This window comes from Polyodon spathula, chromosome 58, assembly GCF_017654505.1.
Source record: "Polyodon spathula isolate WHYD16114869_AA chromosome 58, ASM1765450v1, whole genome shotgun sequence".
Lineage (NCBI taxonomy): Eukaryota > Metazoa > Chordata > Actinopteri > Acipenseriformes > Polyodontidae > Polyodon > Polyodon spathula.
In genome coordinates, this window is record NC_054591.1 from 1,060,588 (window position 1) to 1,085,587 (window position 25,000).

Genomic DNA, 25,000 nt, shown 5'->3' on the forward strand with positions numbered 1-25,000 from the left:
AATTCAGCTGCAATAGCAGGTACGGGTGTCCAAATCAGACAGCGCGGCATCTGTCTGCTTTCCAGGCCAGGCGCTTCAGAGGAGCTGTATAATACATTTCTTAATTGCACACGATTATTATTCAGATATTATTATTATTATTCAGATTTGGAGCAGATGTCCCAGTAAGATCATCTGTACTGCCAGTTTTCTTATTTCACTTTATAATAATAATAATAATAATAATACATGTAAAATACAAGGTGAGTTTACACGTTTAAAATCTAGTATAGGTGTTGTAAAACGCAAGCCGATTCACACGCATTCAGAAGCTCTGTGCCTCTCATCATGGGGGTACATCGGCTTGCATCCTTCAACAGCACCCCTATACCGAGAGGCCCGCTTCTTTCTGATATCCTCCTTAAAAGGATGCATTATGATTTTTTTTTTTTTTTTTTTTTAATAATAAATACAACCCAAGGGATCTGAGCAGATTTAGTGTAACATAAGCTAAACACAGCTTCAATATTTCTAGATGAAATGCGTTAATCCGAATGCACCCTCCGCATTGACTCCGAAGTGTCTGCAGTCGCGATGCTCTCCGCTCCTGTTTAGAGTCGAGCTGAGCAGTGTGGGATGAGGGCGGAATACATCGGGGAGCTTCCGGATTCCCGACAGTGGCCTGGGATTCATTACAGACAGGAACAGCACAATTAAACTGTGTCTATAGCTTTTACAGCACACAAAGGTAAGCAATCTCATTGCAAACACTGACGATTTTCATATGTGCCGTTCGGGCGGTCGGAATGCTGACTCGCAGAACCGATCCGATAGTTATTAAAAGAGGGACGCTTTGGAAAAGTTAGCTGGCTTAGCTTTGCCCAGAGGCCGATTAAGTTGTGTGTTTTGAAGAGATTTTGCAGGTGCAGTTGTTTTTGTTCCTTGCATTGGCTACATTTGCAATGGATAGGGTTTTTTTGTTTGTTTGTTTTTTGGCGGTTATTGGATGATTTAGTTTAGACGTACCGTGTGTAAGAGGGTCTTGTTGGGTGTGGGTATTTATTTATTTTTGACAGGAAGTTCCCGTCTGCCCTCTTTGCATTCCTGAAATGCTGCAGTTTGTCAATGTGATAAACAAAAACAACTTTTTCACAACACCGTGCACAGCTGCGCAGTGTAGCAAACCAAAATGAACTAACACTTCACAACAACGTTGCTGCCAGGAATTCACTGCTTTGTAAAGTTTTAATTAGTTTGAGTGAAAAGGGCGGGGCCCCGGCATTATTGCGATTTGGCCTTAGCACTATATCATTTCAAAACTGTATTACCGAGTCATGTTTCGTCAGGGCTTAATTAAAGCATTTGTAATATTGGCGTGGCTCTTATTTTAAATTGTGATGTTTGTTTGTTTAAGCTCTGCGAACTGCTTTTTTTCGTGTTCAATGAGCATTAAGGAAGCGCTTGGCGAGTGTGTGTGCGACATTACAATGACATGGCTGAGCGCCACTACTGAAATATTTAACTGAGGTTAATTTGTAATTTTCTGGATGCTTCTAACAAACTTACTCTGGCATTCTACCCATCTGATTGAATTAAGAAGAAAAACAATATATTTACACTTTATTGAAATAATATCGGGGCGAGGAAGGAGCGATTCGTTGTGTAGCGACGAATCGTGATACTTCCTTTAGCCATCGTTCCTATTGCAATACGAGTCCAGTAGCACAGCGTAGCTTATTGTAGTTCATCACATGGTTCTAGTCATATTATCTTATTGATCGCCGTACAGTCAGCGACCTCCCATCCATGTAGATTCATTGAGATATTAGGCGCTGGAACAGTTTTTGAAGTGGGGGTGCTGAAAACCGTTGAACACAACTGTACCCCCCTGTTTATGATGGCTGCCGCACCCCCTGCACCCCTAGTTCCAGCGCCCCTGGATTTGTGTATAAAGTAAATGCTGACCCTCATTTGAATGAGAAAGCAAGCTGCTGGGAGGCAGAAAAAACAATGTGAGTGGGTAATGGGCTTCTGTAAACCACATGTAGCCTGTTTTTAGTATGATTAAAGGGAGATTGCATTGTCCAAATATTTAGTAAACCTTCTGCTTCAAGATCTGTGTTATTTAAAACTATTTAATAATAATAATAATAATAATAAAATAATAATAATAATAATAATAATAATACATGTAAAGAGTTCCCATGTTTTTCTGGGACATTCAGAAAACTCCTGGTTGCTCATTAAAATCATGTGACGCATAAGAGACACCACGATTGGAAGAGAGTACCAAGCAGCAAGCAGAAAACAACCGCTGTGTCTCCACTGAGGCGTCTTCAACCAGGCATAGCATTGGGGAAGCTAAAACAGTCATCATTCCCTGTTACAAAACGCTTTCATTAACAAGAAGTACAGTCAACCACCACGAATAGCAGTTCCTTAAATTATAACACTGTATCATGATACAATGCAGTCCTGTTTTTTATTTTTCGATCCTTGATGGTGTGAAAAGGATGGTGTGTTAAAGGTCAGGTCTTTGGTGTTTGCTTTGAATTTTCCTTCTCGAACGCGTATACCGTGGGATGGCTCGCCAAGCGCTTCGCTGCTTCAGTGAGGCGTTTTATTGCTAGGAAAGGAGTCGAGTCAAGCGGGCAACTTCTTAATCAATCAGCTCTTTCCGTCGCCAGCTGGGCTCGGCATCGTATCATTCCCTCAGAGAAGCTCAACCTGTGATTAGAGAACCAGCTCCACAGTCCTTGCGTTTGCCCCTGTGTGCATATCACAGCCAAATCTCCCCCATCATAGTAGATGTATTATATGGGCAATTAGGCCACAGTGGGAGATTGGGCCCCGTCATGTCACTCACCTCTGAGCTGCACAATCTCTTAAATCCTTTAACAATAAGAGACACCCTACAGATGACTTAACTTATACCAGTTCCTGTAACAAGCTTACAGTCTGCAGCCGAAACACAAAAAAGCAGCTGCTGCCTGACTGTCTAGTACTGTTTTAGTAATGTCTCCACAGCTGATAAATCAGAGCACGTTTAATCAGTTTCCATAGCAGTGCTGCCTCAGCTGCCAGGGTCCAGCAATAATATTCCTCCCTGACACAGGAGGCTGTACTTAATCAAATTAAATGTTTTTTTTGTTATTTGTTGCTTTAGTAAGATAGCTCTGCCTCTAAGGGAAGGTGCTGTGCTGATGTGTGTGTAAATGACAGAGCTGAATGCCCTCAGCTGCTCGGGGCTCACCCTCCTGTCTGTGTGCCCGGGGCTCACCCTCCTCTCTGTGTGCTCTTCTTCTCACCCTCCTGTCTGTGTCCTCTTCTTCTCACCCTCCTGTCTGTGTGCTCTTCTCACGCTCCTCTGTGTGTGCTCGGGGCTCACCCTCCTGTCTGTGTGCTCTTCTTCTCACCCTCCTCTCTGTGTGCTCTTCTTCTCACCCTCCTGTCTGTGTGCTCTTCTTCTCACCCTCCTGTCTGTGTGCTCGGGGCTCACCCTCCAGTCTGTGTGCTCTTCTTCTCACCCTCCTGTCTGTGTGCTCTTCTTCTCGCCCTCCTCTCTGTGTGCTCTTCTTCTCGCCCTCCTGTCTCTGTGCTCTTCTCGCCCTCCTGTCTGTGTGCTGTTCTTCTCACTCCTCTCTGTGTGCTCTTCTTCTCACTCCTCTCTGTGTGCTCTTCTTCTCACCCTCCTCTCTGTGTGCTCTTCTCACTCCTCTCTGTGTGCTCTTCTTCTCACCCTCCTCTCTGTGTGCTGCTCTTCTCACTCCTCTCTGTGTGCTCTTCTCACCCTCCTCTCTGTGTACTCTTCTTCTCACCCTCCTCTCTGTGTGCTCTTCTCCCTCCTCTCTGTGTGCTCTTCTTCTCACCCTCCTGTCTGTGTGCTCTTCTTCTCTCCCTCCTCTCTGTGTGCTCTTCTTCTCTCCCTCCTCTCTGTGTGCTCTTCTTCTCACCCTCCTCTCTGTGTGCTCTTCTTCTCACTCCTCTCTGTGTGCTCTTCTCACCCTCCTGTCTGTGTGCTCTTCTTCTCACCCTCCTCTCTGTGTGCTCTTCTTCTCACCCTCCTCTCTGTGTGCTCTTCTTCTCACTCCTCTCTGTGTGCTCTTCCTCCTCACAGGTCCTGGCTCTTGGCTGTTGTCAGAATGTCTCACTCTGGAGAGAAAGGGAAGGTGGGTGAGGTACCTGATTTACTTGTATTGCATTATTGCCCTTGTTGCAGGGCTGTGGAGGGGGGGGGGGGGGGGGGGGGGTGTATCTCAAGTTGAGCTGTTTAAAGCTCATCAGTTGTTGCCTAGTAAAGTGTGCTGCTTTCTTCAGTTTCCAGAAGCTGCTGGGTATGTGGGCTTTGCTAACTTGCCCAACCAGGTTCACAGAAAATCAGTCAAGAAAGGCTTTGAATTCACCTTGATGGTAGTTGGTAAGTACTGCTTTTTTAATGTCGTTGCTACAGTTTGCTTCTTATTGCCACCCATGTCTATAATTTGCTCTTTGCAATTATCTAAATGTGTTGTATGTAGCACTAGACATACATACATGCATTTGTGGACACTCCCATTCACCCTGTAAGTAAATGAGCATGTGTATTTTCCTCCTGACAGGCGAGTCGGGTCTAGGGAAATCCACCCTCATTAACAGCCTGTTCCTGACAGACCTGTACCCGGAGCGCTTCATTCCCGGAGCTGCAGGTAAGCGCGCTTCTGTTCCGCTGTTCCCATTGAAACTCCAGGGACTGTGTTTGTGTTGGGCAGGGGCGTCCAATCACGGTCCTGGAGGGCCATTCTGACCCAGGGATTAAAATGAGATAATGATCTACTTGAGGGTCTGGATGGAGGTTTAATTGGTTCAATTAAACAATTTAGAACAGGGTTGGGACAGAGACCAGGAGTGGAAGAGACAGCTTTAGCCGATGTAGACCGATGAAGATCGTGCTGTGTGTCACGACTCATAACAAACAAACCGCATGCTTTATTCTTAGTAATGACTGACCTGCTCACCTCTCACTGTCCCCTTCCACTGCAAGCTCCCGTGCTATCTCCAGCACTTCCCAGTGTAGCAGCCTGGCGTGCTGTGAGGTGTTTACTGACTGCTGCTGGGGCGTCGCTTGTCTTTTCCAGAGAAGATCGAGCGGACGGTTCAGATTGAGGCATCGACGGTGGAGATTGAGGAGAGGGGCGTGAAGCTGAGGCTCACTGTGGTCGACACGCCGGGCTACGGGGATGCGATCAACAGCCAAGACTGGTGAGTGCTGCACCGGCCCGGCTCGTAACGTCTACATGCGTGGAAAGACTGGAACCTGGTCAAATACAATGGGCCCTGATGATTTCACGGTTAGGTCAGGCTAAATGTATTGAAACCACAGCAGCTACAGTGGTTTCCCACTGGAAAGGGAGCAGGACAGGGTTAAATATTTATTTAAAAACGAAATTGCAAGAAGGAGGAAGCCTGATGGAGAAGGGTCATGCTGGGCCCCTCGCTTCAGAGCGTCTGCTGACGGGACAGATTGTTCTTCCTGCAGTCCTGGAGGGGTGAATCGGCAGCCCCTGTCCCATGCAGGGTGTGAGGGGGACAGGGGAGCAGAGAGCCACTGTGAGCTCCCTCTCTGCAACAGTGCTCCCAGCTTCCTGCCCTTCTGAGCTGCAGGGTTCCTAGGCAGGGCATTGTGCTGCAGTCTCAATTTCCTGCTGATTGCGTGTTTATTCCTTTGAGGCAAGTCCAACACGCATACAGGGCAGTTATTGTCCCCCCCCCCCCCCCCCCCCCCCCCCCCCCCCCCCCCCCCATTTTGTCAAAACAATCGCCCGCCCCCCCCCCCCCCCATCCCGAAGTCACTGCTTATCCAAACCCATTTTTCTGTTCTGCACAATTTACTGTAATTTTAGCATGTCTATAATTTTAGAAAACGCAATTAAAAACATATTAGTCACTGTTTTGTAATGAAGACCACGCCAAATTTTCAAATTAGTCTGCTGGTTTTCCGGGTGAGAGATACACAAGCCTCCTCAAAGGCTGCAGCCAGGATCGCCGGTTTGAATTTTATGCAGCAGAAGCTGGTCCACATTTTATATATATATGTGTGTGTGTGTGTGTGTGTGCGTGCGTGTGTGTATATAATATATATGTGTGTAAGCCCTGTGGGATGCTACACTTTCAGTGGAGCTCTTAGATCAAGTTCCAGATTGTAGTGTGATCTTCCCTGTTACCTGCCTGCGTGCCTCTGCCAGCTGTGACAGTGGCCGTGCTGGTGTGCGCGTGTGTCTCTGTGTGTGTGTAGATAATAGGTGGCTTCACTAGTAGGGTTCATTACTGGGAACGCACACATCGTAGTCTTCATTTCTAATAACAGCTTCTAGAAAGAGGATTTAGAAACTCCAAATTATTACCGGTCTGTCTAGACATGCAACAGCCAGGTATTTGATGTTTGCTTGTAAGATTTTCTAATCTCGATAACTGCCGCTAACTAAGCACTGCTACTGATTATTTTCAGAGTTTAAGAGTTAGACACCGTTCCTTTATTTATCATTTATAATATTGTTTGCAGAGTTGTTTGTAAAGAAATTAGTCTTTTGAATGTCACTTTTTTTAATTCTATTGGCTTGTATGTCTTGCCAGCTTTCTTTAACTGGCTTTGGGCTTGTTCGGAGCTGCCCACGTTGTTTGACCATGTGTCTGTGCTTCGACACAAATCGTTTGGCACTCTGACCTTTCAACTTTGTTGGCTCCTCCCGCTTTGTTACCTGAGGGGCAACGATCGCGTCACGTGATTCTTCTGTGATCAGGAATTGCACCCACATGGTCTAACATGGTCTTCTCCAACACAAATGGAGCAGTGAATAATGTAGAGGACCCCGCCTGGCACACCCCATCATAAGAAAGCACTTTGAGTGCTAGTTGTGCTTGTATTGTTTCTCTGTGTAGCCTCGCTGTTTCTACCATTGCAGCTTCAAAACCATTATCCAGTACATTGATAACCAGTTTGAACGCTACCTCCACGATGAGAGCGGCCTGAACCGAAGACACATCGTGGACAACCGAGTCCACTGCTGCTTCTACTTCATCTCCCCCTTCGGACACGGGTAAGATCCAGGACTCCTAGGAGACACAGCGGTTGGGAGAGGGGTGGTTTGAGAACCAGTGACACGGATAAAGTAAATACATACATATCTAAATCTCTTTTTGTAGTGAAGGTTTCTGTGAATCAACACCAGCCTCTGTCTCTGTCTCTCTCTCTGTAGCCTCAAGCCCCTGGATGTTGAATTCATGAAGGCGATCCACAGTAAGGTGAACATCGTCCCTGTCATTGCCAAGGCAGATACCCTGACTCTGAAAGAAAGGGACCGGCTCAAGAGAAGGGTGAGTGTGTTGAACGCGCCTGGGTAGAACGACCACCTCACTTGCTTCTTACAGCAGGGGGGGAGCTCCACCAGATGCAACATGATCTGAATCTGAAAATCTGATCTGAATCTGAGGCTGTTCCTAGTCACTCTGTCCAGAACGAGAGGGCTTTCACTGTGCAGAAGGGAAATGCAATGGTAACGAAACGAGAAGAGACATGCAATATATATATACCGGTATGCATTGTTTCTGAACACCCCTGAATGGAAATAATTGATTACAATAGAGGTGGGGGTGAGGGTCAGTCTGTCTCTTTTTAAGCTGAGGAAACATGAAGCTTGAGACTGGGTTTCAGGAGACTAGGTTTCAGGCCACTGCACGGCACACCAGCAGAGGCTTTGGGTTCGATACAGTAAAGTTACATCAAACTAGTTCTCTCGGTCTCTTAGAACCAGGTTTCAAGCCACTGTTGCTGAAAAGTTCCTACGTTTTTTTTTAGTTGACAGCGCTGTTTCAATCCAGCTGCTTCCTCCAGGCCCCCTGTCCCCCAGGTGTTTGTTTTTGTGCAGAGCGGGGGCCTGGGCCCCAGCGCTGCTGGAGCCGAATCAGGACAATCCGACCGCCCCCCCGTCAACAGGCTGGCCGGGCTCCAGATCTCCCTGCACGCTAACAAAGGACTCTGGAACTTAAAAGTGTGCTTCTGTATCAGAACAAAACCAAATAAATAATTAGCCACTGGACGAGACGAGATTGTGCAAATCGGATTTCCCGACAGCGTGACATCATTTCTCCTGCATTGAACTTCAGAGGGATTGGTACTAACCAGGTTCAGTTTTGTTTCTTTTTCTTTTCTCATAAAACAGATCTTTATTGAAACAATATTCATTGTGAAAGATTTTAAAGGGCAAGGTGTTTATCAAACCCGTGGGACACAGGCACGCACATCCACCAGACTCACTCTGTACCGCTACGGATTTCAAAAGTTTATTTCATTACAATAAAATTAGATTGAAAGTACCGTACGTTTGATTGAAGTTGGTGCATCCAAACATGTACAAATACCATGGCTTGGGGACAGGTATTGTGATATAAAGGATTACTGGGATGGAATTAATATACAAAACCAGTTGAATCTGTGGTTCATATGTTGGCAAGTGAAATGCAGATCTAGTTCTAGCAAGATCACATTGGGCTTGCCTCTGTTAACACCCTCCCCCGTGCGTTCTATGGGAAAGGACTGACTGACAGCTACACTAATTACCCTTTTATTATGAAAATGGTTTTGGAACACATTGCAATACATTTCTATAAAGACAGGAAGCTATAAAATCTTATCAGCAGAGTCAGGCGCTGGATCTGTTCTTCACAGCAGTCTTTGGTTCTGCATGCTGTTTGTCTGGCTGTGTGTTTCTGAAGGATAAGTGAAGGTTCAGGGTAACCCTTTAGCATGTGAAAAGCCAGGCATCAAAGACGTGGAAATAAAGTGCTTCAGTATTCTTGAGCTGTTCTTTTGTAACACTCGGTTCACTTGCGAGTTACACCACGCTTCAAAGCGGGTTGGAATCAGTCCTGCTTGTCTCCACCTTCAGCAGACTGAGATCAAACCGCTTTGAAGTGTGAAGGGATTTGTAAATGGGGAACTATACAAAAACTTGAGCAGCACCAGTTTGAGACTGGAACAAGGCAACCTGATTTTCAGTCCGATTCATATGAGGCATGGCATGACTTTCTGCCTTTTCCGTCATGGCTCAAAAGGATCAAGGTTCTGTTCTGTTAATAAACCGCTCTGAATTCCGATTTCCTGTAATCCTTGCGATGTCCCGGAGGGGATGCGTCTCCTGAAAGCTTGTCCGCAGATAAGGTTTTGTTCCTCTTGCTTCCCAGTGGACATTCCCAAATGTTTTGCGTAAACATCTAGCAAATTCCCATAGTATTGTCACAAACATCCTGCAATTTACAAGCGGTTACCAGGAAATATTATTTTAATGAGAACGACTCGATTACACTGTTTACATCAACACCTAACTGCAGAGTTCCTGTACTGTCGCTCTAGGGGACGTAGAAATAGTTTTTTTTGGTCTGAACCAGCACGATGTTGGACACATCCCTTGCAGGACATCCCAAGCACATTTACTTGTATAAAAGTGAAAGCGTTTTGAACTGTTAGCAAGTTTATGATCAATTTGCTTAAACCCACTTGAGACATAACCTCTGTGTTCCCCTCTTGCGTGCAGTGCTGGCCTTGTCTTCTCTGAGTTGCACGCTGGTTGCTCCTTATTCTCTGTGGTGCTGTAGAGGGGGGACCTTTATAAAGCGACGTGTGAATTTTGCCATCTATTTGAATGACCATTTCCCAGTGAATGCTGCTTCAAAAAGGGCATAGCCAGATATGAACCTGAGAGTCTGTTAAAGGAAACGGCGCACTTAACGGCACCTCTAGTCCACATTGTTCGAACTTGAACAGGAAAAGTTTTTTTATTTTTCCACAAGAGGGGAACTAATATTCTGATTTCTTGGTTTTTCGTGGGAAGATTAACGCTGAGAAATACTTGACTGTACACAAGTCCCCCAGGACCATGGTGGAGCAGTAGCTCTGTATTGTGAACCCAGCACAGAATGAGGTTCGCTTTCCTGTGTGTTTTGCATTGCTGCAGGAAGAGCTGTAATATTTCATTCTCTAGCGCTGCTTGTCAGGGGCTTTTTCCCGTCATTGTTTGACTCCGGTTTATTCCTGAGGACCTTGTCAGGTCTGATGGATTGTCTTGTGTGAACAGAGTGCAGTGAGCAGCGGGGCTGAGGGTGCAGCAGTGGGGCTGGATTAGGAACACTTTCCCTGCTGTCACTTCCACATGACAGATGGGCTGCTTTTGTTTCCATAACAAATCGCAATTAAATGTCCCTGCACGTGACCCAGGGGTCTGAGGTTTGTGCCTTGTGTTTATTTTTCTTGATTTGTTTTGTTGGTGGGTGGTTTTTACTGTACAGAAAGTTCTGGATTGTTCATAGAATAATAAAATGTTACTGTCCATTAACGAGCACATTGATGTATGTGAGAGCCAGACTGTATCTGGAGGGTTATTGTCTGATCTGCTCACTCCTGAGCGAAGGGAATGCTGGTTTATATGGACTGGTGCCAGCGGTAGACTTTGAACCTATTGAACTGTAGTGTCTTCAAGCAGACCCCAACTCTAACCAGTGCACTCAAATACAGAGAGGGAGAGAAGGGGGGGTTCTCATAATAGCTGAATAATACACCGTACATAAGAAATATTACCATAAAATTGAGTGTGCAAACCACACCCCTATAGGAGGCTAAGACTATATGATAATTCAGATGAGGACTGGTGCAAAATCAAGACAGTTCTCGTGTTCACAGTATAGAGTGTGACACAGACAGACGAACACAATCAGTGCACGAGGGTCACAGTGTAGTGTGACAGACAGACAGACAGATGCACGCAGTCAGTGCACAAGGGTTCCTGATTCATTAAACAAGGACCTTGCATACGCTGCTCCAGAATAAGTTAAGTGTTTCTGAAGAGACTGTCGTATCCAGATGAAGTTGTGTCTGCAGTGATACCTCTTTACCATCGCTGCCCTGCACTGTTCCCCGTTCATTCAGCGCTTGCCTCTTTTTATCCACGATCTATCTGCAAGCTGCTGTCCGTGTCTGCTGTGTCCAGAAAGCAGACTGTTAGTTTTCAATAAGAGTACAGCTGGAGGTTCCTGTTGAGGCTTGCAGGTGCTGTAGAATGTCGCTGGAAGGTACGGACTCTGCTGGATTGAAATGATTGTTTGTTTGTTTGTCTCGTTTATTAGAGAGGCCTGCAGTTTGCTCAAAGCTGGCCGGTGGGATGGAGAAGGCTGCTAAAACAAGGAAGTCCAGCGTCTCCTGAGAGCAGCACACAGCTGTTAATGGCTTCCTTTCTAAAGTTCGTATTGTTCGGTGTTCTCAAGTACGCTCAGGACTCTGAAGTAAAAGCTGGGTCCTGTGGAAACTGATCAGTCGATTTGGAGTGACATGTTTAAAGGTCTATGTTCAGATAGTGATGAAGCAGGACAGCAGGGCATGCAGCTAACCTGAAGGAAGGTGTCAGCTGGATCACCTAGCAGTTTGAGAGAGAAAAGAACAACATCTTCCTGCATGTTTTATTTTTGTCTGGGTTGGGAGTGGGTGGGGGTGGGTTCTTTTCAGAAGCCTGGGTTGGGAATGGGGGGGTCTTTTCGCTGCCTATTGTCCCGGGACCGCAGTGGAAACAGGAACGTGACCCTGCTCAGACTGTCCTGGTTATTTTAACTTTTAAAACAATAAATAGAAGGTTTCCCCCAAAGCGGCCCTCCTTCAGCTTTTCTTTCAAGTGATCCTTAAAATAACAGGTTCCCCGGAGAGGACTGGCGTCTGCGTTTGAACTGCGGGAGAATATTCTCAAGGGCAACCCATTGCAGAGGCACAAGAACCTGGAACTGCGTCGGGGCTCAGCCATGCGATGTGCAGCACAAAACCACAGTGGGGATCACCAGCCGCTGGACCGTGTATTGTATTTGGACTGTGTACAGCATCAGTTCCATTCGTACAGGCCAGTTCCAGTCTGAATGTGTGCGTGTGTTTCTACCAGAGACTCCCAAACCCGTGTCACGTGTGACCTGAGCTGGTTTCAAACCAGGGACCTTGGAGGAGAAGTGAACACTGTCCTTTCTAGCTCCTGTAACTTGATTAGTTTTTTTTTTAAAGATAAATCAGTAACGTATTGAAGAGGATGGGGAGAGGGCGTGATGAAGTTGTCTGTCATGTTGATCTGTCGCCGTGGTGATGGTAAACTCCCACCTGCCCGCCCTGTGAATCTGTCAACGGTGTTTCTGTCTAATTACGTTGTCTCCTGGAGCTGTGTCAGGCCGGGAGCAGGGGGGGTGGGGATTAGTATTAAACAGTAATACTGTAAAGCATGAGAGCTGAAGTATGCACCCCATCCCTAAACGGACTCAGACTTCGAGATATTTGAAACACATTATCCCGAATTACAGTGATCCGCGGTTTTTTATTTATTTATTTTTTAAAAAAAAAACGTTTTGACAGAACTATTTTTTTCTTCCTTATCTTTGTTTTGATCCCCAGATGTACACAGTTGCTGACACTGTTAGTTTTAGATTCAGATTTAGTTTATTTGAAAGTTTTGCAGAACAGGAGTGGGGGGGGGGGAGGATCTGGCACGAGATAAGCACAATCAAACGGTCATACGTCAATACATCAATGCGAAGGATTGCAGATGCACAGCGGCACAGCGATCTTTACAGAGAGAAATGTCAAAGAACCAATTTGAAACAGTTTGTGTCTTGTAAATGTTTATGTATGGACACACGCAAGGTTAGCTACCTGGTCTGTTGTTCTCCTTCCATGCTGTTATCCTGTCCAGACCTGTGTGCAGTTCAAGTGTAGATCTTGCACTTCCACACCAATGAATGGCTTTGGATTAAGAAAGCGTTGAAACTGGAGCTTCCAGAGCCTTGGTTTGTCCAGTTCATTGAAACAGGCAAAAGATTAGTCTCTAGTCTTTCAGACACTGGGAGAGAGAGAAAGACTGCAGAAGCGGGGACATTGTGACCTGCAAGAGTTAAACTGTCTCAATCTTAATTCTAAAATCCACCTCTAGCTACCTTATGTAGGAAATATGTAGGATATGTTTCTTATTTTAAACACTACCTTACACTGCAGCAAAACATGCCTAGACTCGTGCAAGCTGTGATTACACATAACTGCATTTAATAATGCAGCAAAATCCACCTTCAGCCTGCCTCAGCCAGCCTCCTCGGTTTATGAAAGTGTCCCTGGTGCACACAGTGTCACGCGTTTACTGTTTGCAGGGCTTGCTGAGGCTGCGTTCCTCTTTTCACCCTGTCCTGCAGCTTTACTGGGTTACCGATCAGGTGTTGAGTTAGTGGCTCTTTATCTGAAGCGCAGAACAATGCAAAGTACACTCCTGGCTGGCTGGGTGGCAGAAAGGGGTCTGGGCAGCAGAGCAAATATTATTGCAAAGCTGTTGCTTTAATTGTGTAATGATTGTATTAGAGTTCAGTCTGTCTTTTTAAAGGGTGTGTTGTACAAAAAGAAGGGAGGAAGAAAAACAGGAAGCTTTTCTTAAAGATGTGTTCTATCTTAAGAATTTCCTGTAAAACAGTTTAAAAATGATGGTTTACACTACAGTACCCCATTCCTTGATCTGTTTATTCTGTGATTCAGATTTTTGTTAGCTCAGCAGTCATGTTGAGAAGATTGAGATCAAGGGGAAGACGTGAATGCACTCAAACTGCAGAACAGCCCTGCAAATCCTTAGCAGGGTTTGTTACTCTCAGAATTGTTTGTGAAATGGAATGCATTTTCTGGGGCTGGTTGTTGGTCTCCTGAAACGTTTGACGTGAAGTCTGCTGCGTATTTGACATCAGCAATCTGTCATGCCTTCAGTAAAGGAATGCCTTTCTGACAAAGTATCATTCTAGTGCTTAATTACAGGAGGGAGCGGGTGAAGTAACTTCACTCCCACCAGTCTCCTCATGTCTGAAAGGACGGCTGTTTCTCAGTTCGAAGCACAGAATCATGTTCTTTTGTAGCTGCTTTTGCTTCAAATTAAGAAGCGTAGTCCTGCCCAGTCACCTAGAAAAGTTGAACTGAAATCACAAGGGTGATTTGATATGATTCTACCCTTGTACCTGGATTACGTTCAGAAAATGTGACCACGATAAACTCTGAATCCGTGGATTTAAAACAAACCCTGCTTAGTGAGCGAGTTTATTTCTAATAGTAAATGAAGACACGAGATGCGTTGCCACTCTGTAATGAGACCGGGACAGGCGCTGTCCACAGTTTCTATTCACTGGACTCCACGCTGTAATGAGACCGGGACAGGCGCTGTCCACAGTTTCTATTCACTGGACTCCACGCTGTAATGAGACCGGGACAGGCGCTGTCCACAGTTTCTATTCACTGGACTCCACGCTGTAATGAGACCGGGACAGGCGCTGTCCACAGTTTCTATTCACTGGACTCCACGCTGTAATGAGACCGGGACAGGCGCTGTCCACAGTTTCTTTTCCCTTTGGTGCCAGGAGGCAGGAGAGTTTCTTCTTTATGACTTGCCGTTACTATAAACCTGGACGTTAAAACTGAGCCTGAAATGTTTCTCTCTCTCCCACTCTCTATTTCTCTCTCTCCCTCCCCCTCCCACTCTCTCTCTCTCTCTCTCTCTCTTTTTCTTTCTCTCTCCGTCCCCCTCCCTCTCTCCCTCTCTCTGCTGTCGTTTCAGATCCTGGATGAGATTGCTCAGCAGGGGATCCGGATCTACCAGCTCCCAGACGCAGACTCGGACGAGGATGAGGAGTTCAAGGAGCAGACCCGAGTCCTGAAGGTGAGAGAAGCCGTTGCAGGAGCGGGGAGGGAACTGCAGTTTTATTCAGTGTGCAGTTGAGCACCCGAGGGTTCCATTCCGTTCATCTAAACCATGCTGGATCTGAACTGGGACTCCCTGTGCAGCTCAGGTGTAGTACCCTAATGCCCGTTAGTGTTGCTCATGCATCCTTCTGTGACGTTGCAGTGTTTCACTGTTTCAGATCAGTTTGGTGGGGTGAGAGGTGGAGCTCGGTGCTTGATCTTACTCCACAGGTGCTGTGCAGTGCTGGGTCTGTGCATTACAGCAGCTTGTTTGTTTACACAGGCCAGCGTCCCCTTCGCTGTGATTGGATCGAACCAGCTGATCGAGGTGAAAGGGAAGAAGATCAGAGGTCGCCTGTACCCCTGGGGTGTGGTGGAGGTGGAGAACCCCGAGCACAACGACTTCCTCAAACTGCGCACCATGCTTGTGTGAGTCACCGGACACCTCCTGCACCCCCAATACCCCCGCACCCCGTCACACTATAGCATTCACAAGCAGTACTATTGAATAACAGTTAACATGGGGAGTATTGATTGGTACACTTAAATTCTGAGGAAGGCACACGCTCACCAGGGTGCCATCAATCAGTAATACTTTAAGAATTTTACTTTAACATTACAAATACTTGTGTAGCAATAATACAAACCAAAAAAACTATATAAATATTAGTTTATCTCCAATATAAATAGTTTATCACGAGTTAGTCTTTGTCATCTGGGTGGCTATTGCCGAACTCATTGACCTGGTCTTTAGGGGTGAGTTGTATCGTTTTCAGCGAGTTTAGCAGCTTGTTCATTACTAACGATGCTCTGGATACTGAAGTAAACTACAGCTCTGTTTCAACGTGAATGTGACGGCGCACCTCGTTCTACCTTCACCACTGTACACCAGAAGCGGTCTTATTGAACAAGTATGTTTAGGTAAATTTAAAGCACAACTGCCTGTGTTGCCACTAGTGTAAAACTACAAATTCTCAGACAACACAGAAAATCAATGTTTTTCAGCAGCAGACTGATTCCTAGGATCCCTGGTTAGAAGGCTGTACCCATGAGTTCGCAGTTCTGATGTTAAATCTTAAAGTAGCATTGTTCATTCCTGGCTTCAGTTCTCCATGTGTTAGAGTTTACTGCCACAGGGAATATCTTCTGAAAGCACTGCAGCGCACAGTGAAGCGCATGGGAAACGCTTGGGGACACGTTTGCCATGTTTGCCACGTTGACATTTCCGTGGCTGCAGAGAGAGAGCCGTGTCTTAATCGCGTTACCTGTGCTGTCGGGCTTCTTGAAAACTCAATTCTTGGTTTCCAGACGCACAGAAAACGAGTGTGGTTCCTGGAACAAATAGCAGCATGCAGAAAGTTAATTGGAGTGCAGGGATTTCAACTCCCTGTTCTTGAGCTGGGAGAGCTGGAAGGAAGGTCAGTGAGGAGTAAGGCTGTAGAGTTTAAGACTCTTTATGGGAAACAGAAAAGGGACAATTACAAGAAACACAGGCTTCCTGCTGCCCACGAAACCGCTGAATTCCTGGTAACCATCTTGCAAATAGAAAATAAATGATCCTTTGCTGTTAGTAATTGGGGAAAAATCCTGTAAGCGATTGGCACCGGACAATCCTTTATCGGAACCCCACCGCACCCGGGCCAAAGAGAAGCAGCAGAAATCCTTTTTCACTTTGTATTTCTCGATAACAATTCGTATGTAAACCTAGGATGGCTGTGGTATTGACTGGTTTCAGTCAGGCTATGTGAAACCAGCCGTTTCTCTTTGTTTTGGATAATCCTTGCATAAACCTCATTGTAGCGAATATTTGTTGCTTGCTTTGCATCCAGGAATTTATTTTGTTAAGTAAGCACTAAAAATCCCCTTGTCATCGCTTCCGGTCGGTGTGGCGTTTGGTGTTTGAGCACAGATCGCCACCTTGTGGAACAAAAGAGGAAATACATCCGCTGCTGAACAGTAAAAAAAAAAAAAAGACATTGTTTCAGACACAAGCACAGGTGTGGGAAGCAAGGGCACGCCTGATCGGCTATGAGGTTGATTTATTTGTTTTCTCTTCCCAGCACTCACATGCAGGACCTGCAGGAGGTGACCCAGGATCTGCACTACGAGAACTTCCGCTCGGAGCGTCTGAAGAGGCCCGGCCGGTCCACGGGGTGGGTACAGCCCTGCGGAGCCCGTTCCTTCTCTAGTACCCCTTTGCCACTGGTGGGGCCCAGGTCCTCACCGTGTGGGTGGTTTTCCACTAGCTGTTTGTCCAGCCAAGAACTGAACCGTGAAGTTCTGGCCTGAGATCTCCATCTGGCTCAAAGCCGGGAAGGGCTAGGGAGCGTCCCCAGCATGACTCGGTTATACAGTGGCAGAGGTCTTAAACCACGCTGCCCTCTGGCTGGCTGTCTGCTGGTGATGTTTCAGTGTCTTGTGCGCTGTGTCTCCCCCTACAGGGCAGTGGAGGAGGAAGGGGTCGACAAGGACAGGATCCTGATGCAGAAGGAGGCTGAGGTGAGATTTTAAGATTCATGTAAAAGCAGCGTATGGGACCAGCATGAATATATAAGCAGAGCCTCGGTGTAACCCCATCCCACCCCTGTACAGAGGGATGTCTGGCTGTTCAGTCAGTGATGCAGAATGAACTTCTGGTTGCTGATGTTTCTATCTGGAAGCCTCAGCTAGTCTTGGTTTGATAAAAGCTGCAGCTTTTGAGCAGGTCAGCTGTTTTTAACTGTGCTGGATCTCCATCCCACCCCCCTGTTTCACACAATAAAGATACACTGCTAAGAGCAAATTCTAGCGTGGCGGTGTTAAGACCCGCCACTGTTTAGGTCATTAAAATAGACCTCGTCGAGTGGAAGCAGTGGAGAAATGTCTCCGATCTGCCCGGTGTCAGGGAGGGAGTTCACAGTGTGGCCTGTGCCTGTTCTTCACACCCATATCACTGGGATGTCTGACTGTCCAAACAGCCTACTGTCCTGCAAGGATCGGTGTCTGCTCTCTTCACTTCTCTCTCACCCCCAGTACATACAGTAAAGGCCTCTGTGTTTACAATAGAGGTGCAGGAGACCAGGTCTCCCCTGGAAGTCCAGTACAGTAACAATGGAACCTCTTTGATCTGGAGCCAATCTCATTGTTCACGTTGCATAAACCTTTTATCAGCAAACCCTCCCAGCCTAGGCCTTCTCCAAAGACACACACACAGGAAGACAGCTGATCTGCACATTATCTTTCTAAAGAATTCTGAAATCCTGTTGCTGTTATTTTAAACCCCAGCTCCCCCTTTTGAAAGTGACCTGATCAGGTTTAGCGTTCATTCATTTGGAGACACTGGCATTCTTTCCAGTCCTGTTGATGTAGGCATCGCTGGCTTTCATCTGCCTTGTGGGCTGCCTGCCTTGTAAACTCGTGATCCTGCTGAAGAGCTGGAGTCACAGCTTTGCTGGAGTCGTGCTTGGTTTTGTGTTTTATGTGTTATTGTTATCAGTCTGTTGTGAGAAATCCCTTTAGTGACTGATAAGAGTTCCAGCACATGTTATCCTACATATGCATAGAACCAACAGCTAAAGAAAAGATAAACAACACTGTTTTTATGTTTAATAGTAGCTCCTAATACAAGATCCGCTTTTATTATTTCTAATAAGTTATTGTGTCACTTTGTGGCCCTCTCAGCCAAGCTGTGTGAGATGACAACTAGACAATTAGAGTCTTGCATCTCACAATTAGAGACTCCCTATGCACAGTGCCATAACTCACAATGCACTATATACAGTGTGTACGCTATATACACTATAAAAAGACTTATCATTTCAGGGAGGGAAATGGGATTTGTGTGATTCTCGTTTCAAACACTGTCCCAGACAAACCTGTGAACCCAGTTCTGAACCCATTCTCCTGTGTGTGTAGACAAGGCTGCCCACTGCAGGTTCAGTGGAAATCAGTCTGTGCTGTGGGTTAGGTGGCGGGCCACTGGGTATTTTCCCTGTATTGGGGATTACAGCAGAATTCGTGGGATTTCTGTCCTGGCAGACGTTTCTATACCGGGGAGCAACAAGGGCTCCATTGCTGGATCGAGGGTGTGAGTGTGCTGGCAGGACTCTCCTGGTGGATCGAGGGTGTGAGTGTGCTGGCAGGACTGCTCCTGGTGGATCGAGGGTGTGAGTGTGCTGGCAGGACTGCTCCTGGTGGATCGAGGGTGTGAGTGTGCTGGCAGGACTGCTCCTGGTGGATCGAGGGTGTGAGTGTGCTGGCAGGACTGCTCCTGGTGGATCGAGGGTGTGAGTGTGCTGGCAGGACTGCTCCTGGTGGATCGAGGGTGTGAGTGTGCTGGCAGGACTGCTCCTGGGATCGAGGGTGTGATGTGCTGGCAGGACTGCTCCTGTGGATCGTGTGAGTGTGCTGGCAGGACTGCTCCTGGTGGATCGAGGGTGTGAGTGTGCTGGCAGGACTGCTCCTGGGATCGAGGGTGTGAGTGTGCTGGCAGGACTGCTCCTGTTGGATCGAGGGTGTGAGTGTGCTGGCAGGACTGCTCCTGGTGGATCGAGGGTGTGAGTGTGCTGGCAGGACTGCTCCTGGTGGATCGAGGGTGTGAGTGTGCTGGCAGGACTGCTCCTGGTGGATCGAGGGTGTGAGTGTGCTGGCAGGACTGCTCCTGGTGGATCGAGGGTGTGAGTGTGCTGGCAGGACTGCTCCTGGTGGATCGAGGGTGTGAGTGTGCTGGCAGGACTGCTCCTGGTGGATCGAGGGTGTGAGTGTGCTGGCAGGACTGCTCCTGGTGGATCGAGGGTGTGAGTGTGCTGGCAGGACTGCTCCTGGTGGATCGAGGGTGTGAGTGTGCTGGCAGGACTGCTCCTGGTGGATCGAGGGTGTGAGTGTGCTGGCAGGACTGCTCCTGGTGGATCGAGGGTGTGAGTGTGCTGGCAGGACTGCTCCTGTGGATCGAGGGTGTGAGTGTGCTGGCAGGACTCCTGGTGGATCGAGGGTGTGAGTGTGCTGGCAGGACTGCTCCTGGTGGATCGAGGGTGTGAGTGTGCTGGCAGGACTGCTCCTGGTGGATCGAGGGTGTGAGTGTGCTGGCAGGACTGCTCCTGGTGGATCGAGGGTGTGAGTGTGCTGGCAGGACTGCTCCTGGTGGATCGAGGGTGTGAGTGTGCTGGCAGGACTGCTCCTGGTGGATCGAGGGTGTGAGTGTGCTGGCAGGACTGCTCCTGGTGGATCGAGGGTGTGAGTGTGCTGGCAGGACTGCTCCTGGTGGATCGAGGGTGTGAGTGTGCTGGCAGGACTGCTCCTGTTGGATCGAGGGTGTGAGTGTGCTGGCAGGACTGCTCCTGGTGGATCGAGGGTGTGAGTGTGCTGGCAGGACTGCTCCTGGTGGATCGAGGGTGTGAGTGTGCTGGCAGGACTGCTCCTGTTGGATCGAGGGTGTGAGTGTGCTGGCAGGACTGCTGCTGTTGGAAGCCTCGCTCTCGCTGTCTCTTCATATTAACTTGCACCCGGTGCAGGGGCTGGGGGTTTAAATGCTCAGCTGCATTGCAAAGCTAGTCATTGAATTCCCTTGTGAAGGAGGCTGAAATAGGAGTCTGAAGACTGAAGACTGCAGTAAAGTCCAGCTGTGACCGGACCCTGTTCAGAATCCGTACCGACCTGGGCAAGTCATTGTTTTACAATTTTGATACGGTTTCTATTGATCAGTAATCCGTGATCAATCAATCAATTACATTATTTGTATATAGCGCCTTTCATAGCAAAGCATCTGAAAGCTCTTCCATAGCAAATCCAGAGACATCCACAGGTATTAACACTCAACAGTGTGAAGTGTAGAAAATCACAAAGAAACCTCCTTGACCAGCATCTCCACAAGCTTCAAACTGAAGTCCAAGCGTTTCTGCTTGAGGTTATTCTGTCTCTCTGCAAGTCTGTTGTAACTAAAACCTGCTAATGTTAATTTAAATGTTATACTGGGCTATTTTTAACAATATACGTTTCTTCAAAACAAAGACAGATTTTTGCACTGGTTCAGAGGGTTAGGACATTGGATCTAGCATCATGTTCATGGCATCTTGTTTTTTTTTTAAACCACTTCTTCACATTAAACAGAAGGTTTTTGGTGCCGTGTTCACGCTCTAATTCTAGAGTATTCCAGCAAAGCCGAAACACCCAACACCTGGAGCAATCTCAAAACCGAAACCAGAACATAACAAAGCACCCGGTGTTCCTGCCCCGTGAAGCGGGCGCCTCTGATCTGTCACGAGGGATGAGGAAGGCGGATGTTTTAAAGATGCTGCATGATTCACGCTAATTGCAGAGCTGCTGGTTCTGATTGCAGCGGATTTATCATATCCTGTCATGACCGTGCTGCTGGATATTTCTTTCAGCTCTTTCCTTTTCTGTTTCCTCCGCCCCCCACCCCGGGTCTGTCTTGGTTTGAGAGTGGATTAAACCGTCCTGTTTGAGTCACTGTCGGGGTCGTTTACGATGAGCCTTTTTAAAACCTTTTAAAATCTTTTAAAGGTTTAAGGCAAACATTTGTTTTCCTGGGCATGTCTAGCACAGCGTCCAAGTCACAAGATCCATTTGCAAAGAGACTTCTTAAAACTGCCAGCTCAGATTACACACTGCTTAACAGCATTGCCCATACACCGAGAACCATGTCATCTTGCTGCTGTATAATGTCTTAAGCAAAACTTGTATGATGAGTATTGCACCATCCCTGCTTCACTCGTGTTACAGATGACGGAAAATGATTGTGTATGCAAACAGTGTAGTGGTATAGAGATCAAGATAAGTCACAAGATAATCTGCTAGCACATGACTATAATGTTAAGATTATCCACACAATGAAAGGTTATAGTTTTATTATAGAGCCTTTTTATTCGCCCGTGCAGCATCAGCGCATTAGCTGGCATGCTGCAGTGTGTCTGTGAGTGTGCACCACGTGTGTGCTTGTAATGATGCTGTGTACACAAAGATCACAGAGCCCGCAGAGAGCAATGCTGCTGCTTGCACAGTGTGAGCAAACCTTTGAAAGGTGAGCGCTGGCCTGACTGTTGGGCTTCATGTGGCGTGAGCCCGGCAAGCCCCTCTGTATTAACCCTGTGTGTGCTGTGTTTGTGTTTCCCAGCTGCGCAGGATGCAGGAGATGATTTACCAGATGCAGGCTCAGATGAGAATGAAGCCCGCGGACGAGTGAGGAGCCGCCTGGCGCCGCGCCCCCCTGCATGATCAAACAGGTAGGGCAAGCTGGGGTGAGCTGGATGCTGTGTTACAACTGGAGTGCCTTCCATCCACCCACCAGTATTCACTGTGCATTTGAATTTACCACCAGGCTCTGCAAACACCTGCTTTTATTCTAAAAAATTTAAAAAAATGCCAGTGTTGAAAAGCTTCAGGTACCAGCCGGCAGCAAAACAAAGTTCAGATCAGGCGGTTCTTTTCGTTACAGTGGGCTCTACGTGCACCTTTGTTGTTTTGTTGCTGGTTCTTTTGCTCTAGCAGTTTGTTCTTCCCTTTACAAAAAATGGTGCAAACTCCAGTGCTGTGTGACTGGCCCTGATACTGTTTGCATTGATAACCCTGAGGTGCATTTAGTAATGCTGTGATCACCCCTCCCCTCTCCAGGGTGCCTGCTCATTCAGACAGTATGAGGAGAATTTCTGAGGTGAATTTAGTAATGCTGTGATCACCCCTCCCCTCTCCAGGGTGCCTGCTCATTCAGACAGTATGAGGAGAATTTCTGAGGTGAATTTAGTAATGCTGTGATGGGATCAAGTTGTTTCAGTTGTAATTCTTGTCTTGTGCACTAGATGGTGCACATTGACCAAAAAAAAAAAAAAAACCCTGTGTGAAATGAAATTCCCAGAGAAACACAGTGGGTTGTGCTCTGGCAGTCAAGTTCAGTTTTGCAAGTGCAATTGGTTTGTTTATAATTATCGATCTGTGCATCACAATTCTCTCCAGACAAAAACTTGCTTTGTGTGAATGTCTGCAAGTTGCACGTTGCACAGGTCAGAGCCACCCTGCTCCAAAGCTGCTGTTACTACAGACCTGAAACAGTTGTGCTGGGTTGCCCGTGACAGTTAAAGTCAGATTCATTGCTGCTTGGGTAACTCCTGTGATGAGTCCCTTGCAGTTTCAAAAGGAGCCTGACAGTTTGCTCAGACTGCTGGCATGCAGTCATGTTAGGAGAGCAGTGCAGTGAAGTGGGAGGCAGGGGGATCTCCACAGAGCCTGTGCTCCCTCTGTCTCTCACACTCTGCAGTTCAGTTTTGAAGAGCATTCTGCATGTAACACCGCCTTGCCCTCTGCCTTGCAGGAGGGGCGCCGCCTCCATCAAGCGATCAGGACACACTATATTGAGATGAGGAGGAGACGAAGAGGAGCAGTGAACAAGACAGCGTCCAGAATCCCAGTCCTGCACCGTGTCCCACACTCGTCCTGCTGTTAGATATCAGTGCTATGCTGGGGGTTTCTAGGGTAGTTTTATATAATCTCCTATCATGTTCATGTATTAAGTGCCTAGTTCTATGTTTTTAAACAATACAGACCAATCCGTTGTGTATAATTGTGAGTCAGCCTTGACTATATACAGTGTTTAGCTTTTTGGGAGAAAGCGTATATGTGCTCTTCTTTCTGTATCTTTTCTTCACTGCTATTATTAGTATGACTGCTTCCTATTTAATTCATCGTTTAAAATAACTTGCTTTTTGCTTTTTTATTGTTAGTACTGTAACGTTTAGAACGCACAGCAAGTAGCATGTATTCAAACACTTTTATAATCTTGTATTGGATAGATAGCCTTGTCACTAATGTGCGCACGCACATGCACATCGGTACACTACACACAGTGTTTGTCATTATAGCAAGTGTCTGTACACTTGTAATATCCGTGTTGTTAGCGGTCCCTAAAATGTCATTATTATCTGAACGCGCAGTAAAGACGCAAGCTTGACACTGTTGCTCGCCTGGACCACAGTTGTAGTGCTGCTAATCTGGGCTCAGGGTTTGCATGCAGGAGGAGATCCAGCTGGTTCACAGTAACACCTGTAACAGGGGCGGCTCTTGTGTGCATCGTGTGTGACAATAAGGGGCGGGTTCAAATCATGTTCTTCAATTCCTTTTGAAAAGAATCGCCCATTCCTTTTAATCAATTCCAGCGCCTCGTTGATCACGATCGCAGTCGACAGCATTCTGCTGAAACGAGCTTCTCCCAGCAGCAGCACGGGGGGGGGGGGGGGGGGTCAGTTGTTCAGTCGCTCTTAAGCAATTCAAATTGGCTTCAGATAAAAGCAGCTGAACAATCACTACACTTATGTCTCTGCAATATCAAATCCTTTGAAGGAACTGGAATTGGGAATGGATTTTAAAAAGAAATTGGGAATGGAATTGTCCCTCCCTTTCCTTCCTCTCGGGCAGTTTGTTTTTAAAATACTTTTTTATGTGAATCTCTGTACTGTCAAACTCATTGCATGTGTGTGTGTTTTTGTATTTTGTTTTATTTGTTATTTTTGGTACTTCAACACTACGGTTTTAATAAAACATTGAACAATAAAGATGTGTGCAAAACAAAAGACTTTCTTTTCCCCTGAATCCCACAGTAAGGGAAGGAGGTGTTCTTGTATTGAGAAATATTTCATCGGAAGCCTGCTCTACTTTTGTAATGACAGGAAGTTTCTTCAGCCAGTAGACCAACAAAATGTGGCTTTAGTAACTAATAGCATCAGGTTTCGCTGGTATAAAACGTTTCAGCGTTTTATTTCACAGTTTAACCATTCCAGGTGTTATTAACGGTTACTTTTTTGATTGATCAAGTTTGTGGGATTGGAAGAGAGAAAGTGGCTTTAATTACAAGGAGATGTTAAAGTACTAAAGAAGCGTCAGAAATCATTATTACGCAATAACGAGAATCAGTTGACAGCACTACAAAAATCACCACTGCAGTCAATCAATACATAGCAAAACAAAATAAAAACCTAATGTTGTTATATGATTATTAAATAATAATGCCCGTTTTCAGTACTGCTTCGCGAATCGTGCACCGAAGAGCTATAATGAGATGCAGCATCATGGTTCCGTACTGTGTGGGTGGGCGGGGCGGGGAGCTCTTGGCTCCGCCCCCGGTGCGAATGCCTGCAGCTTCTCCGGCAGGAGGAGAGTCTCCGCTATTGTACTGAATCGGGAATAGATAGAGCGACAGCATTAGCACTATGAGCACGAATATCAGGTACAAGAGCAGGCTGGTTAAATCAGGTAAGCCCGTCCTTATCAACACGCACGCACTCGCCT

General features: G+C 46.6%; 1 protein-coding gene across 2 annotated transcripts; it reads left to right on the plus strand.

Moving 5' to 3' along the window:
• Window positions 1-607: 607 nt before the first annotated feature.
• Window positions 608-24,285, plus strand: LOC121307784 (septin-2). Of its 2 annotated transcripts, none has more exons than XM_041240066.1 (13): window positions 608-727; window positions 4,097-4,157; window positions 4,297-4,396; window positions 4,578-4,664; window positions 5,094-5,217; window positions 6,918-7,052; window positions 7,212-7,329; window positions 14,607-14,708; window positions 15,015-15,160; window positions 16,792-16,884; window positions 17,173-17,230; window positions 21,840-21,948; window positions 23,031-24,285. In XM_041240066.1, exons 2-12 carry the CDS (start codon window positions 4,122-4,124, stop codon window positions 21,906-21,908), a joined length of 1,068 nt encoding a protein of 355 aa, XP_041096000.1. In that variant the 5' UTR covers window positions 608-727; window positions 4,097-4,121; the 3' UTR covers window positions 21,909-21,948; window positions 23,031-24,285. The 2 variants fall into 2 exon arrangements, with proteins under 2 accessions (XP_041096000.1, XP_041095999.1); XM_041240065.1 differs by having other exon boundaries at window positions 623-727; window positions 4,097-4,148.
• Window positions 24,286-25,000: the final 715 nt, after the last annotated feature.

Excerpts from the sequence above, each read along its gene's own strand:
- LOC121307784 (XM_041240066.1), top strand. The coding sequence starts at position 4,122 with ATGTCTCACTCTGGAGAGAAAGGGAAGGTGGGTGAG. Across the intron at positions 4,158-4,296 it reads AGAAAGGGAAGGTGGGTGAG|TTTCCAGAAGCTGCTGGGTA; the intron begins GTACCTGATTTA and ends TGCTTTCTTCAG. Across the intron at positions 7,330-14,606 it reads GGGACCGGCTCAAGAGAAGG|ATCCTGGATGAGATTGCTCA; the intron begins GTGAGTGTGTTG and ends CTGTCGTTTCAG.